Below are 17850 nucleotides of genomic sequence, written 5' to 3'. Positions count from 1 at the left end.
GTTGTTGTATTTAGATCTCTGTTAACTGTTTGTGAAGAGCAGCCACGTGTGATTCAGGCTCTTCTTGGTGGTTTTGTATTATTGGTCTGTTGGTGGAGAAGGAGGTAGTGGCTGTCACTCAGCAAGTGAAGTTGCTGGAGGTGTGGGTGTATGTAGTTGTGTTTTATGGGGACTGTTGCTGTCTCCCACTCAGTGAGACAAAAATTACAATTGAATAACCATCAAAAAACTAAAAGCACATAGACAAAAAACACATCATGTAATTACACAGTGACAGTAACCAAAAAAAGAAAAAAGGGAAAAGGAAGAAGAAAAAAACAAGAAAACCTGCAATATCTGGGGACAGGGCACTAAGAAAAAAAAAGGTAGAGAAGGAGAATAATGAAGGGAAAAATGCAAAAAGAAAAACAAGGAATGGGGTTAACCATGAGAAAAAAGGGGGGAAAATCTTAAATTAAAATAAAATTTTTTTTCAACCAGGAACAGGGAAAAGAAAAAATGCTGAAAACTAGGACCTGGGAGGGGAATAATAAGAATAATAGTAAGAAGGACAAAAGTATTAATAATAATAGTTGTTCTAAAACAGACAAATACAAGTAAACTAATTACCAGAAAAAAGAAAGTGAAAAATAAAAAAATAAAAATAAGAGAAAAAAAATTGGTGGAGGACAGGGCAGGGCACCCAGGCTCTGTCTGAGCACACAGAGTGTGATGGAGTTCCTGTGGGCCCAGAAGGTAGGTGGGAGTGGGGGATGACCGCACCTCCGTTCACCAAGTGGGTGTGGGGTATAAGAGTAACAATAGGAATGTCACACCTTTTCAGTCTTGCAGGTCCTGAGTGTCCTTGGGGTTGCTGGCAAGCAGAATATGTTCTTAAGCCCCAGGGATCTGTGAGAGTGCTGTCTCTTTAACTATCCAAAGTAGTCAAACTGCTTTTAAACATTCAAAATGGCGGCACCTTCTGGACCGGCAAAAGTCCACAGTTCAGCCTGCCTTTCTCTTCACCATCTCCGTTTATTCCCCAGCTACCAGAGCTGTCCTCTGTGCAGTCCCTGGCTAGCAAGGCTGATTTTTAGGTTAATTCTTAGGTCCTACCACCACTTGGCAATCCCCAAGCTGTCTGTGCCATCAGGATCGCTCAGGATCACTGCCAGACCACAGCTCTGTCTGTCTCCTTTTTTGGTATTTTCATGCAAATTCTGCTACTTGGGGTTTAGTCCACTTCTATATCCTCCCCTTCAAGGCTCAGGGGTCCAGGATTATCTTCTGTGTCTGCGTTAATTGGTTTCCCTTTTCTTTGTTGAAGAGGGTCTGTGGAGTCTTTATGCCTATTCCACCATCTTACCGGAACTCCTCTGATGTCTTCTTAAGACCAAATAATAGCTAACTTAACAATAATTTAGTTTATTTTGAGCATAATGCTCAAAGAATACTGAAAGTACCATGGACTGCTAAAAGAACTAACAGATTTGTCCTGGAGGAAGCGCACCTGAAATGCTCCTTGGAAGCGAGAATGGCCAGACTTTGTCTCATGTATTTTGGTCATGTTGTCAGAAGGGACCATTCCCTGGAGAAGGATGTCATACTTGGTAGGGTGGAGGGTCCATGAAAGAGGGGAAGGCCTTCAACGAGATGGATTGACACAGTGGCTGCGATGATGGGCTCAAATATAGCAGGGATCATGGAGCTGGCACGGGATTAGGCAGTGTTTTGTTCTGCTGTGCATGGGGTCACTATGAATCAGAAATGACTTGACGGCACCTAACAACAACATGTGGACCAAACTGACCAGAGCAACTCAAAAGATTAGGTGGCAAAATTAGGGGGCATCGAGTTTATGTTCATGGGGAGGAGTAACTCAAAAAAGGAATGTGAGAATGGTTATACAACTCAAAGAATGTAATCAGTGTCACTGAACTGTATTTGCAGAAACTGTTGAATTGGTGTATATTTTGCTGTGTGTATTCTCAGCCACAAAAGTAACAACAAAATAAATAAAAAGGAACACATATGGAACACAGTTGTAGTCTAACACATGTAGGGTTGTCAGGAGTCAGAATTCACTCAAAACCACCTAATTGTGATGGAGTGTTTGCGTGTGTATTTTAATAATATATATATTTCCTAGCTCCGTTAGGTGAGGCAGTTAAAAAGTCTTAGAAGCACTGAGCATATATTATGCTCAATTTGCTCATTAAACACCATTCTCTTCTAAAAGAAACCAAAGTTACTAATTAAAACTGTTGATTGCAGAGTAGGGGCCAGGAAATGACAAAATGAGCCAGAGAAGATGAGCCACAAAGTTCAGAACTGCTACTGAATCATGGGGCCATAGCAGGTAGCTTTAGGGGCGCTTGCCAGACACATCTCATACCAATTGACTTTCAAGTGAATAACAACAGCAATAGAGTATGACTCAATGAATAAGAATCCGTGAGTTTATAAAGATATCAATGAAGAGATAAACAAAAGGCGGAGATGGGAAACTTCCTTCTCACAGGAGAATCTGACTAATAAGCATGAAGGGAATAATGGCCTTAGAAAATCATCATTTGGCCATGACAATTGCAGTAACTATTTCGGGCCAGAATCAGTTATGGATGTTAAATATAGTGGGTGAGATTTTAATAAGAAAAAGCATGTTTATATAGTCTCAAAATATCTGCCCAAAGATACTTACTGATTAAAAAAGTAAAAATAGTAACTTTAGCATAGAGAAACTGGTGAATACAACCATAGCCAATTGACCAAGCTTATAATCACCAGTGGGGAGCTCTGGTGGCTTAGTGCCTAAGGCATTTGACTGCTAACCAGAAGGCTGGCGGTTCAAACCCACCAGCCACTCCTCGAAAGGAAGATTGGGCAATCTACTTCTGTAGAGATACTGCCTTGGAAACCCAAGGAGGGGTCTCTATGAGTCGGGACCCAACTTGATGGCAGTGAGTTGTTGTTGTTATTTTTTAATAATCACCAGTAATTGGATAAGTTGGATAAATAATAATATTTCTTTCTGATAATATGCACTATGGTATATGGACAACCTACTTCCATAGTGATACTGCCTTGGAAACCCAAGGAGGGGTCGCTATGACTCCAATCCATCTCGACGGCAGTGAGTTGAGTATACTTGGGACAGATCTGCAGCTGGAATCTTAAATAGAAACTACTACTACTACTAGTAAAGTAAACCTGGTAAAATGTTAAATTTTAGTCAATCTAGGTGAAGGCTATTCAGCAATTTTTTGTATCATTTTTAACAATTTTCTGTGAGCCTGAAACACTTTCAAAATTAGAATGAAATAATTCTGTCATCCCCGCTGGAACCACGACTAAGAAGAAAAGAGTCTCACGCATCCCTGACAACAGGGACACAGTCCCACATGATTCCATTGGTTCAGCGTTTCTGGCTCCAGGATACATTACTTCCCAAAGGGCACCAATAAATTGACCAGTTCATCCCATGAAGGCTCCTCCCTTAGCAGGAGGCTTGGGGAGAGTTTGTGTCAGCCCTCTCCCTGCTAATTAAAACATTTCTTTTTCTTCTAGAGCCAGTTAATCAAAAAAAAAAACAAACTCACTGCCGTCGAGTAGATTTCAACTCATAGCTACCCCTTCTTGGGTTTCCGAGGCAGTATCACTACAGAAGTAGATTGCCCAGTCTTCCTTCTGAGGAGTGGCTGGGGGGTTTGAACCACCAGCCTTCTGGTTAGCAATCAAGTGCCTTAGGCACCACACCACCAGAGCTCTCTCTACAGCAGTTAAGGAACAAAAAAGTCTGTAGAAGCACAGGTGCCACAGGTAAGTCTTGTCTTGATCTGGTTACAGGTCTCCTCAACAGAAGCTGAAGATGGGAGCAGCGGTCTGAGCAGGTGTCTGAGTCACCACCAAGCACAGGTCAGAGGGACTGGAACTCCCCCTTGGCAATGGATCTGTCCATGTGCATGTGGGGTTTTGGATGTGTGACTTTGTATTCATGGGTGTGTGCATTGTGCGTGTTTGTGTAGGTGCTGTGTGATAGTTGTGTATACTATGCATTTGTCTCACACCCTGATTCTTTTTCTGAGTTAGACTCTTCTGGGCCCTGCCTGAGCATGTGTAGATCGAGTTACCGGGCTCCTGAGGGTTACCGGGCTCCTGAGGGTGTGTTTGAGGGACTCCTACTAAGTGCCTGTGACCTTCAATATCTGCCTCCCTGTGGATGAGGGGCCTGCACCCCCCACGTGCGTCACAGCTGAGTGGACGAGAGCTCAGCGTCCGGACCAGGAGTGCTGTGCTCCACCGCCTGGAGAAGAAGATGCCTGAACTCACCCAGGAGCCCCCAGCTCAGAGAGGGTGCAAATCGCTGCTCAGCTACGTGTGCTGAGTGTGTGTGTGAGCTGTTTGTGGGTGACACAGAGGTGTGAGAGCAGCAATGTGTATCGTTTGGCATTTGGTGTGTGTCTGTGTGTGAGCTATGGTCATGGGTAGTGGTTCAGAGTGTGCCTGAGTCTGAATAGGTGGAGCTGTCTTATGCTGACTGCCTTCTCCCAGGCAGGCTTTAGGTTTGAAACACCTCTCTCAGTAATGCGAATGTGTGTATTTGTGTCCAAGTGTGCTGCGTGTGGGGTAAAGATGTGGCAGTCTGCTTCCATACAGGTTTACACCCTTGGAAACCCTTTGGGGCAGTTCTATTTGTAATTGACTCAACAGCAGTGGGTTGTTTTTGCTTTTTAGTTTGGAGTTTTGCTTATTCCTGTTGGGTGTGTGAGTAGGCATGGATGTGTGTTGTGTGTGTTGCTTGTGATATCTTGACTTGCGTGACCTTGTGTGGTTTTATTTATGCATGTGTATAGTGTTTGAAGGAATACTGGTGGCATGGTGCCTAAGGCATTTGAATGCTAACCAGAAGATTGGAGGTTCAAATCCACCAGCCACTCTGTGGACGGAAGACTGGGCAATCCACTTCCATAAAGATTTACCACCTTGGAAACCCAAAGGGGGTTGCTATGAGTCAGAATCGACTCAATGGCAGTGAGTTTCGTTTGGCTTATAGTGTTTGAATTATGTATATGTGACATATGAGAAGCAGGTGTGTCATGCTGTATGTCAATGGTACATGAGTGTGTTTGTGAATTGTGTGGTATGTCCATTGTGTGTTGTGTGTCTCTTACTTTATATGTTATTTATGACTTGTATGTATATAACCAGGTATGAACTGAAGCACATACTGCCCTTAAGGTGAGGTTAGGTCACAGATAGGTGGAGTCCCCAAATAATCAGTGTGAGTGTGAGCATGTATGTATGTGTGTGTGTTTATGTATGTATGTGTTGGGCCTTCTGATTTGCTCCCATGACCTCAAATATTTCCTTGATGTCCTCCTTTTGGAGCACCATTGACTTAAAGAACCAATGGCCCAAGTACTGCTTTGTTTTCTGGCAATGGAGCTGTCCGTGTGCATGTGGGGTTTTGGATGTGTGAGGATTTGCTATCATTTTCATATATTTGAGTGTGACTAAATCTCTCAGAGTTTTATAACCTTTCTCTTTACTTAACGTCCCATGCCAAGAAACATTAGCCATCACATTGGGTAAATCTAGAGTGCAGAATCATCACCAAACAGCAGCAAGAACTTAATTTTAGGTAAGGCTTTCATTTGAGTCACTTAACTCTGGCAGCAGTTTCCTCATGTATAAAATGGAAATATTATACTTGACATGTGGACGTTAGAGGTCCTCAACAAATATTTATGGTTTGAATAGAAGATAATGTATATAAGAGCTTTATTTTAAAAATTTTTTTCTCTTTTAAAAGTAAAGTATATAAATATGAATAAAGGGAATTCTCTAGCCTGGAACTAAGAAAATTCAGGATCACTTCTGCTTCCTTGCACCCTTAAAATCATACAAGGTGCCTCATGCACGTAGAGAACAAAGGGGAAAACTGTTAATATGTGGTGGTTAAGAGCGTGGCCTGCCATCATACACACGTTTGATTGAACTGCATGAAGTAGCCAATATTTAATAATTTTTAACCAACAGAAATAGAAATTACATATGGTTCAAACATATACAGACAAAGGAAAAAAGAAAAACCTCACCAAACTCAGTGCTGTCAAGTGAATTGTGACTCAGAGCAACCCTAAAGGACAGGGTAGAATTGCCCTATAGGGTACGCAAGGCTATCATCTTTATGAAAGCAGACTGCTGCATCTTTTGCCCACAGGTTCGAATTGGCAACCTTTTGGTTAGTATCTGAGCACTTAACCACTGTGCCAACATATATAAAATTATACATATATATATCCCACATATAGGAGCTCTAGTAATGTATCACCTAAGGCACTTGACTGCTAACCAGAAGGCTGGTGGTTCAAATCCATCTGCCACTCCTTGGAAGGAATGTTGGGCAATCTACTTCCATAGTGATACCGTCTCGGAAACCCAAGGAGGGGTCACTATGAGTTGGATCCAACTTGATGGCACACAAGAGCAACAGCATCTCACATATATATGTGTATATATATTATATATATATGTGTATATATATTATATATATATATATAATATGTATATATATTATATATATAAAATATATAGTATATATATCTGTCACCTGCTGTTTTGTGCTTTTGGATGTTTGTATCATTTATATTTCCATTTCCTAACAGCTAAAAATCGCTGTTTGGTTTGGTTAGTTGGTTTGGTTTTGGTTTAACAGCTAAAAATGGTCCCTGGGTGGTGCAAGCAATTTGCTCTTGGCTCCTAACCAAAAGGTTGGCAGTTTAAACCCATCAAATTGTGATTGGAAAGCCCTGATAGTCTACTTCCATCAAGATTATAGCCGAGAAAATGGAGCTCAGTTCTACGCTAACACATGGGGTTGCCGTGAGTCAGAATCAACTGATGACCGTGGGTTAACAGCTAAAATGGGAGAAGGCGCGCTCGATCCTCAGTGCAGCTGTGAAGGTTTAACTGGGAGTGCAGGCTGGGTATGTGGATTTAATTAGAAAATAAAGCCCTTAGCATAGTTCCCAGCAAAGTGTTCACCATTATTATAAAAGATAGTGTGTAAACTATTCTGATTTGAGAGCTATAGTCATGACAAGACATTTCAAATGACCACTCATTTCTAGAGAGTCTGTAAGTTTTCATTTGGTCCCAGGGACCCAGTCTTCCTTCACAGGAAAAGTGTGACAATGTTTCCACAACTCTGCCTGAGCCCTGGGAGTTTTTCAGGCAGAAACAACTGATGCTGTTTGTTGAGGCCCATCTCCAGTTTCTGCCCTGGTGCATTATTGTTGCTCTGCATTGCTGTGGGAAACTATCTCATTATGTCCATCAAGATGTAGTCTCCTAGAGGGCAGGCATGTGACCTCTTGTTCCTGGCTGCATTCTCAGTCCTTAGCAGGCCTCTGGGTTCAGACTCAATTTTCAATCAGTTATGTTGACTAAAGCAGTTCATGCTCACTTTTTCTATTCAATGACAGCTTGTTGGATAATTTTGGGTGTGGTGTTGTCTTGCAGCCAGAGTGGGATAGAGCGAAGAAGCATGCATCCACAGATGTAATAAATCAAGCACATATGGTGATGGTCCCGATCAGCCTTCCTAGGTTCCTGAGACTCCTGACCCTTCTTCATCCTCAGGACCCAGAAGAGCATGAGGCCTGAGAACCGGAGCTCCGTGTCTGAATTCCTCCTCCTGGGGCTTCCTGTCCGGCCGGAGCAGCAGGGCATGTTCTTCACCCTGTTCCTGGGCATGTACCTGACCACGGTGCTGGGGAACCTGCTCATCATCCTGCTCATCAGGCTGGACCCTCGCCTCCACACCCCCATGTACTTCTTCCTCAGCCACTTGGCCTTCTCTGATGTTTCTTTCTCATCTGTCACCGTCCCAAAGATGTTGATGGACATGCAGGCTAGTGACAAATCCATCCCTTATGAAGGGTGCATCTCACAGACATATTTTTTCCTATTTTTTGTTTGTCTTGACAATTTCCTTCTTGCAGTGATGGCATATGACAGGTTTGTGGCCATCTGTCATCCCCTTCACTATACCACCACCATGAGGGATGAGCTGTGCATCTCATTGGTGACTGGGTCCTGGTTCCTCTCTTGTGTCCATGCCCTTTTACACACCCTTCTCCTGTCCCACTTGTCCTTCTGTGCTGACAACACTATCCCCAACTTCTTCTGTGACCTCATGGCCCTTCTGAAGTTGACCTGTTCAGACACCTCCCTCAATGAGCTAGTTATCTTCACTGAGGGGGTACTGGTTGCCCTCCTGTCACTGAGTGCTATTTTTGGTTCTTATGTGAGCATTGGGGCCACCATCCTGAAGGCCCCTTCCACCAAGAAGATCTGCAAAGCTTTGTCTACCTGTGGCTCCCACCTCTTTGTGGTCTTTCTGTACTATGGGACTGCTATAATTATTTACTTATTTCCTTCATTAAGTAATTCTAAAATCAAGGACACATTTGCTTCAGTCATGTACACAGTGGTGACCCCCATGCTGAACCCATTCATCTACAGCCTGAGGAACAGAGACATGAAATTGGCTCTGGGGATCCTTTACAGAAGGGTGATTATTTTTGCCAAGTGACAGTTACCCGTTCATGATTTTTGTTCTCCTTGTGATACTTTCAGAGATGCCTCCTTGAAATGCTGTCTTAGTGACTGTGGTTGATTGTGTCCTCTCCTTTTAAGTGTGTAATCTATTTCTCCACCCCTTTAATCTAGGAAGGTCTTGTGAGTTTCTTCAAGCAGTATACTAGTAATAGCTGGGATATTGTGAGAATTCCAAGCTTAAGCAGTGTGGTGGTTATGTTTTTGTGTCAACTTGGCTGGGCCTGATTGAGTGGCTGGGCAGCTGGATATAGTATTCTCCATGATTAGACTGGTAATCAACTCCATGGTGGAATCTACTGGGAGCAGCTGAGTAGCTGCCTTTGGGTATGTGGTCTGCTTCCTGCATATGAGGAGAAGCTTTGAGAATGGTCTCTAGCCTAAGGCATGCTTGGACCCTGCATGTAGCTGTGTCATTGCTCAGCAGCCTGCTATGCTGGGCCGACCTTGGGACTTACAATGGACTTAAGTTAATGGCCTGCCATGTGGTTTAGTAACATCGGGACTGTGTCTTTTGACTTGTCAACCTTGGGGCTTCTCAGCCTCAGCAGCCTGCAGCTATCTGAGTGAAGAAACGCCTCTAGCTCCAGTGGGCTGGGAGCAGGAGGCAGAGCTGGACCCCAAGGTTGAGGGGCTTTCACCCAGCCCCTAGAGCCTAGAACTTTGAACTTGGACTTAAAGCCTCCAAACTGTAAGAATAAACTCCTGTTTGTTAAGGCCATCCCATTTGTGGTTATTTCTTGTCAGAGTGGCACTAGGTAACCAGAACAAGCAGTCTCTGTTCTTGCTGCTTTTGGAACCTTGAGATCATCATGTAAACAAGCCTATGATAGGTTGCAGGAAGATAAGAGACCACATGGAGGAGAGATAAGAGATTCTCCAGCTGAAAATAAACATGTGTCTACTTACTTTAGAAACAAACAAACATCAAACAAAAAGAACCTCAAAAGAGGACAAATTAGTTGTAAACTAATGAGATTGGTTACCCATAGGAGGTAGGTGAGAATGGGTTCAAAAGGATTGGGAGATGGGTATACCTCTTTGTATAAAGTTGTGATCATATTATCTTTTATCTCCCAAAGTAAGCAAACAAATGACTAAATAAATAGGAATGGGCAATTGAAGAAAGTAGGATAAAATAAAGCAATTTAACCTAATTAATTATATTGCCAATGAATAACATCGTTAGACTGAAGAGGAAAAAAATAATCAAGTAATTCTTTTTAAAATTTTTTTAACTGTGATTTGTGTGTAAGTTTACAGAACAAATTCATTTTCCACTCAACACTTCATACACATTTTGTTTCATGACATTTATCGCAACCCCTATACTGTAGGAGATCTCTTTCCACTTCCTCCCAGTGGTTACCTTTATATCATTCTCATGCACTCCTGCTCTCTGAGCTATCTAGCTGTGCAGATGCTGCCCTTCTGATCTCCCATGGTTGATTGTTCTAAGGCTTGCACCAACCTGGTATAAATGTTCACCTTTTATGCTTGTCTATTCTGTGGCTGGGAGCTCTGGTAGTGTAGTGCCTAAAGCACTTGACTGCTAACCAGAAGGCTGGCGGTTCAAACCCACCAGCCACTCCTTGGAAGGAAGATGGGGTAATCTACTGTAGTGCTACTGCCTCGAAAACCCAAGGAGGGGTCACTATGAGTTGGGTCCGACTTGATGGCACATAACAACAACAACAACAACATTCTGTGGCTAGAACCACAGAAGTGAGTTCAATTCCAGGCCCTAAGGGTGACTAGAGGCCATAGTCTTGGGGGACTCACCACAAACCAGGTAATTCTTAGACAGTGTTTTGTCTCTATACCATCGTGATAAATAAAATAATAATAATAATAAACCTGTAATAAGTATTGAACTGCAGTTAATAGGTTTACCTTCCACAGTGGTTGGGGTTCAAGTTTCTGAAATTATTTAACATGTATTCTAGGATTCAGAAAATAAGTAAAAATATTGTGGAAAAAGGAAGCAACTCTTCACTATCAGAGCAAGGTATAATATATGGAATAGGGAAGTGTGGAAAGAACTCTGCGTGTCAAATTGGAACTGGAGAGAATAGTTGGAACTCCGATTTTCTCATATCAATAAGCAGATGGAGATTCATGTATCATATAGTATCGTCTGTTCTTATCCCATATCCTTTCCACTCCATTCCTGGCTCAGCCCCTCTGAGTAATCATTCCTGTCAGTTTATTAATTTCTACACCAGAGTCTCTCAAAGGTGCAAACAGTTAATAAACTTTGCTGCTAACGGAAGGTTGAAAGTTTGAGTCCACCCAAAGATGCTTTGGAAAAAAAGGCTTGGTGAAATGATTAGCCATTGAAAACCCATGGAGCAGTTGCACACTTGTAAAAAATTATACTGGAAAAAGCTGTGTGATGGGTATATTTATAATAATTACACACACACACACACTGCTGAGGCTGCTTATGTGTCAGGACAAAGATTTTTGCTCTGGTATGCCTGACTCCATATTGTTTGTATAAAACTCCATGTTGACTTAAGTCTCACCCCTATTTTATCTACTACCTTGTTTTCCTTTAAATGATAATCATTAGTTCTGGCTGCATCCTGTAAGATGTGACCAATTACTACAGTAAAAACTAATAAGCCTTGCGATCAGCCACCTGGACTCTGACAACGATAATCAGTGGTGCCATCTGAGAGAAGGAAGAAGACTAGCCTTGGAGGGCAGGCCGGAAATCTCAGAATGTATTCTCTACTAATCATCTACTGTTTTATCTGATTTGAAGAAGTATTAGTCACTTGGCATATGTGCTGGATCCCACTCCTCGTTTAGTGTAAGAACTCCTGTTTGAAAGCACTCAGCAGAGTGGATGACTTTGGGATCATTAAGACAACATCTGTTTCTTTTGTGTACTTCCTAATTAAATTCTTTTTGCCTCCTGGAACTCTGGTGTGGACTTTTGGCTGCGTCGCTCCAGGTCACAGACCCTGACACTTTTCGGGTTACACATGTACAACCAAATACATCATAGAATTTTAGTTTCTTGATTTGAACATCTAGGATCATCATTTCATGGGACATTCCAGTTAATTTGCACAATAATGTGTTTAGTGCCTCTATTCTACCCCCTGGGAGCTCTGTTAGCATAGTGGCTAACCAGAAGGCTGGCGGTTCAAACCCACCAGCCACTCCTCAGAAGGAAGGTTGGGCAATCCTACTTCCGTAGTGATACTGCCTCAGAAACCCAAGGAGGGGTTGCTATGAGTCGGGGCCGACTCGACGGCAAATAACAACAACAACAACATTCTACCTCCTAGTTTATTGCATAGTGTCTGGGGACTTAAAAGCTCATATTGGTCATCCATGGCATATAATTGGTCTTTATTCACCTGAGCAATTAATTAATTAAGGAGAATCAGCAATTAAAAAACAAAAACAACCAAACCCACTGCCATAGAGTCGGATCCGACTCATAGCAACCCCTCCTTGAGTTTCCATCTACTGTAGATTTGCCTAACCGTCCTTCCAAGAAGTGGCTGGTGGGCTTGAACCACCAGCCTTCTGGTTAGCAGTCAAATGCCTTAGGCACTACGCCACCAGAGCTCCCAAATCAGCAATAGCAGGAGGAAATGGATTGTGTGATTAATTGCCCCCATGAACAACTGCTTCCTTTGCCATGAGATCAGAAGAACTGGATGGTGCCCAGCTACTATTACTGAACATTTTGATCAAAGAGTCTATAGAAGAAACCTGACCAAAAGCAGAAAAATCCAGAACTGAATTTCAGATTCTCACGGACTCTAGACATTCTGGAATCATGGAGGCTGGATGAATGTCTAAAACTATTTCTGTGAAATAACCTTTAAAGTTTAAAACCAAAAACTCTGAAGTCTTCTTAAGATGAAACAATAATTTAGCTTCACAATAGTTTACTTTGAGCATTGTGCTTTCTTAAGATTTATCTGCTATGGGGTCAAATTGACAAGAGGCACTCAAAAGATTAGAAGGGAAGCTTAGGGGGCAGTGAGTTTATGTAAACGGAGGAGGAATTACTCAGAAAAGGATGGTGAGAATGGTTACACAACTCTAAGAATCTGAACAGTGTCACTGAACTGTACTTGTAGAAACTGTTGAATTTGTGTATATTTTGCTGTGTGTATTCTCAGCCACAAAAATAACAATAATAAAAAAATACATACAGAACACAGCTGCACTCTGATACGTGGGGTTGTCAGGAGTCGGAATCTACTTGAAAACGACTAATTGTGATGGTGTGTTGTGTGTGCTTTAAAAATATTTATATTTCCCAGCTCCATTATGTGAGGCGGTTAAGAAGCCTTAGAAGTGTTAAGCACATCTAAAGCTAAATTTGCTTATTAAACACCATTCTCCTCTAAAAGAAACCAAAGTTACTTATCAAAATTGTTCATTGCACAGCAGGGGCCAGGAAATGAGACAATGAGCCAGAAAGTAAAACACTGCTAACTGAATCACCGGGACCCAGGAGGCTGCACCAACGGTTCCAACCAAGCAAATCATACACCACTTGACCTTCGAGTGATTAACAGCGACAGAGTATGAGGCAGAATAAACAAGAATTCGTGAGTCCATAAAGATATCAGTGAATCAATGAAGAAATAAACAAAAGGGGAGATGGGAAACTTCCTTTTCAAAGGAGAAGCTGGCCAACGAATGCAGCAGGATTGATGGCCTTAGAAGATGATCATTTGGCCAAGACAATTGCAGTAATCGTTTCAGGCCAGAATCAGTTATGGATGTTAAATATAGAGGGTGAAGTTTTAATTAGAAAAAGCGTGTTTATGTAGTCTCAATACCCAAGTGATGCTTATTGATTACAAGGTAAAAAGAGTACTTTTAATGTAGAGAAACTGGTGAATACAACCTTAGCTGACTGATCAAGCTTAAAATGACCAATATTTAGAAAAATCAATATCATATTTCCTTCCGATAGTATGCACTGTGGTATACCTGGGAAAGATCTTAGATACACACTATTACTACTACTACTAACAGTAAAGCAAACATGGTCAAATGTTAACTTTTTGCCAATCTGAGTGAAGGGTATGTAACTATTATTTGTGTCATTCTTAACAACTTTTTGTGAGTCTGAAATCCTTTCAAAATGAAAATTAAATAATTCGTGCATCCCCACAGGAACTACGACTGAGAAGTCTCAGGCATCTCTGACATCAGGGACACCGTCCCCTGTGACACCAGTGGCACAGCCTCTCTGGCTCCTGGATGCACTGTTCCCCAAAGGGCAATAAGACATTGACCAATCAGCCCATGAAGACTCCTCCCTTCGCAGGAAGCTTGGGGAGAGTCTGTCTCAGCCCTCTCCCTGGTAAATAAAACCTCTTTTTTTCCTCTAGCGCCAGTTAAGGAACATAAAAGTCTGCAGAAGCACAGGTGCCACAGGTAATTCTTCTCTTGATCTGGATACTGAGTCTCCTCAAGAGAAGCTGAGGATGTGAGCAATAGTCTGAGCAGAAGGTGTCTGAGTCACCACTAACAAGCCAAGGTCAGAGGGACTAGAACTCTCCCCTTGGCAATGGATCTGTCTGTGTGCATATGGGGTTTTGTATGTGTGACTTTGTATTCATGTTGTTGTTGTAATATGCACTCAGTCGATTTAGACTCCTAGCGAGCCTTCCTTGGGTTTCGCAGGCAGTATCACTATGGAAGTAGATTGCCTCCTTCCAAAGAGTGGCCGGTGGGTTTGAACTGCCAGCCTTCTGGTTAGCAGTCAAATGCCTTAGGCACTACGCCAACAGGGCTCTTTTGTATTCATGGGTGTGTATATTGTCCATGCTTGTAGAAGTGTTGCGTGATAGTTGTGTATACTATACATTCGTTTCACACCTTGATTCTTTTCCAGAGTTAAACCCTTGGGCCTTGCTTGAAGGGGCTTTGGTGACTCAGTGCCTAAGGCATTTGACTGCTAACCAAAAGGTCAGCAGTTCACACCCACCAGCTGCTACTCAGGAGGAAACTCCAAAAAACCAAACTCACTGCCATGGAGTGGGATCTGACTCACAGCGACCCCTCCTTGGGTTTCTGAGGCAGTATCACTACAGAAGTAGATTGCCCCATCTGTCTTCTGAGGAGTGGCTAAGGGGTTTTGAACTGGCAGCCTTCTGGTTAGCAGTCAAATGCCTTAAGCCCTATGCCACCAGAGCTCCTACTCAGGAGGAAGATGGGGCAATCTACTTTCATAAAGATTTACTGCCTTGGAAACCCAGTGGGGGTCATTAGGAGTTGATTGACTCATAGTGGGTGGGTTGGTTGGACTTGCTTGAGCATGTGTAGATCGAGTTACTGGGCTCCTGAGGTGTGTTTGAGGGACTCCTACTAAGTGCCTGTGACCTTAAATATCTGCCTCCCTGTGGATGAGGGGCCTGCACCCCCCACGTGCGTCACAGCTGAGTGGACGAGAGCTCAGCGTCTGGACCAGGAGTGCCGTGTTCCACCGCCCGGAGAAGATGCCTGAACTCACCCAGGAGCCCCCAGCTCAGAGAGGGTGCAAATCGCTGCTCAGCAACGTGTGCTGAGTGTGTGTGTGTGAGCTATGTTTGTGGGCGACACAGAGGTGTGAAGCAGCAATGTGTATCGTTTGGCATTTGCTGTCTGTGTGTGTGTGTGTCTGTGTGTGATGGTCATTGGTAGTGGTTTAGTGAGTGTGCCTGAGTCTGAACAGATGGAACTGTCTCATGCTGATTGCCTTCTCCCAGCAGGGTCTATGTTAGAAGGAGCTGAAACACCCCTCTCAGTAATGTGAGTGTATGTATTTGTGGCCAAGTGTGCTGAGTGAGGGAGAAAGGTGAGGCAGTCTGGTTCCTTAAATAGTTACAGCCTCGGAAACCCTACAGGGCAGTTTTACTCTGTCCTGCAGGGTGTAATGAGTTGGAATTGACATGATAGCAGTGGGTTTGGTTTTTTGGTTTGGTGTTCTGCTTGTACTGAGTGTGTGAATAGGCAATCATGTGTGTTGTTGTGTGTTGCTTGTGATAGTTTGAATCATGTGACTTGTGTGCTGTTGTTGACGCATGAGTTTGAATTATGTACATGTGGCATATGAGAAGTAGATGTGTCATGCTGTGTGTCAATGGTGCTTTATAAGTGTTCGTGAGCCGTGTGATATGTCCATTGTGTGTTGTATGTCTCTTACTTTCTGAGTTATTGATGACTTATATGTATAAGAGCTCTGGTGGCATAATGCCTAAGGCATTTGACTGCTAACCAGAAGGCTGGCAGTTCAAACCCACCAGCCACTCCTTGGAAGGAAGACTGGGCAATCTACTTCTGTAGAGATACTGCCTCAGAAACCCAAGGAGTTTTTTTTTTTTGTATGTATATACTGTGTAGGAACTGAAGCACATATTGCCCTTAAGGGAACCATAGGTCACAGATGACTGGAGTCTCCAAATAAGCAGTGAGTGTGAGCATGTGTGTATGTGTGTGTGTTTATGCGTATGTGGTTGTATGTGTGTTTTGGGCCTTCTGATTTGCTCCCATGACCTCAAATATTTTCTTAATGCCCTGCTTTTGCAGCGCCATTTACTGAGAGAACCAGTGTCCCAAGCAATTCCTTGTTTTCTGGAAAGGATTTTCTATTATTTCCATACACCCATACACTTGAGTGCGAGTGAATCTCTCAGAATTTTGTAACCTTTCTTTTTACTTAATGTCCCATGCAAAGAAACCATAGTGAGTAAATTCAGAACACAGAATTACCGTCTAACAGTTGTGTGATGGTAACTTACCACTTATCTTTAGGGTAAGGCTTAATTTAATTTGCTTAACTCACTGGTATCAGTTTCCACATTTAGGAAATGGAAAGAATTATACATGCCTTGGGGACTTTACCAGCCCTCAATAAATATTTACTGTCTGACTAGAAGACAATGTATGCAAGAGGGTTTATTTTTTATTTTTGTCATTTAAAAAGTATGTAAATATGAATAAAGAGCATTATCTGGGCTGAGGATTAAGGATATTTTATACCGCTTCTGCTTCCTTCCATCCTTAAAATAGCGCTGGGTGCCTGATGTTTGTAGACAAAAAGGGGGAAACTGTTCTGTGTAGTAGTAAGAACATAGGCTCCCATGGCACAGATATGTTCAATTGAACGTAGTTGATATTTGATCATTTTTACCCAACATAAATAGAATTTGCATATTGTTCAAGCATATACATACCCTGCCCCCCAAAAAAACCACAAAACACCAAACTGTGCCATAAAGTGAATTCTGACTCAGAGCAACCCTATAGGTCAAAGTAGGGTTTGTGTTTGTAAAGTTATATTTTTGGAAGCAGACTGCCTCATCTTTCTCCCAACCGGCCGGTAAATGCGAACTAGAACCCTTTTGGTTACCAGCTGTGCACTTAAACACTGTGCCAACAGGGAGATATATATATCTGACACCTATTGTTTTGTGCCTTTTGATGTTTATATCACTTATATTTCCTTTTCTAGTAGCTAAAAAGTCTCTGTGTGGTGCAAGCTGTTTGCCCTCTGCTACTAACTGAAAGATTGGTGATTTAAACACACCCAGTAGTGATGTGAAAGAAACCTGGATAATCAGCTTCCACAAAGACAACAGCCAAGGAAATGAAATTCAGTGCTACTCTGTAACACACGGGGTTGCCATAAGTTGGAATCGACTGATGACGATGGGTTAACAGCTAAAGTTGGAGAAAGAGCACCTGATTGGCAGGGGGGCTGTGACGGTTTTATGTAGCAATGCAGGGCTGATATGTGGATTTAATTAGAAAATGTCTACAAAGCCCTTAGCATAGTTCCAGGAAAGGGTTCACCATTATTATGAAAGATAGTGTTTGAACTGTTCTGGTTTGGGAGTTATAATTGTGACAAAGGGATTTAAATGACCACCCTTTTCTAGAGAACCTGTAAGTTTACAGGTGGTCACTGGGACCAAGTCTTCATTCACAAGAAAAGTGTGAAAATCTTTCATGAATTCTGCCTCAGCCCTGGCATTTTTTCAGGCAGAAACAATTGATGCTGTTTGCTGAGGCCCGTCTTCTGCCCTGGTGCGTTGTTGTTGGCTCTGCCTGCTGTGGGAAACTCTCATTATGTCCATCAAGATGTAGTCTCAGAGACAGCAGGCATCCTACTTTTCTTGCCCATGGGAGCATTCTCAGTCCTTATTAGAAGTCTGGGTTCTGACTCAATATTCAATAAAGAATGTGACTAAGGCAGTGATTGCCCGCTTTTTTACTATC

At 42.5% G+C, this 17850-nt stretch overlaps 1 protein-coding gene across 1 annotated transcript in view; it reads left to right on the top strand.

Annotated features, from left to right (window-relative positions):
• The first annotated feature begins 7636 nt into the window (after nt 1–7636).
• LOC103193510 (olfactory receptor 1J2-like) overlaps nt 7637–17850 on the top strand; it is a 43212-nt gene continuing 32998 nt past the window's right edge. The window contains exon 1 of the mRNA XM_042780375.1: nt 7637–8124. Coding sequence (XP_042636309.1) covers nt 7637–8124 — 488 coding nt within the window. The remainder of the gene's footprint in view (nt 8125–17850) is intronic.

The sequence above is a fragment of the Orycteropus afer genome, unplaced genomic scaffold, assembly GCF_000298275.1.
Source record: "Orycteropus afer afer isolate SDZICR_OR568_19922 unplaced genomic scaffold, OryAfe1.0 scaffold00037, whole genome shotgun sequence".
Lineage (NCBI taxonomy): Eukaryota > Metazoa > Chordata > Mammalia > Tubulidentata > Orycteropodidae > Orycteropus > Orycteropus afer.
This window is presented reverse-complemented; position numbering and strand designations above follow the sequence as displayed.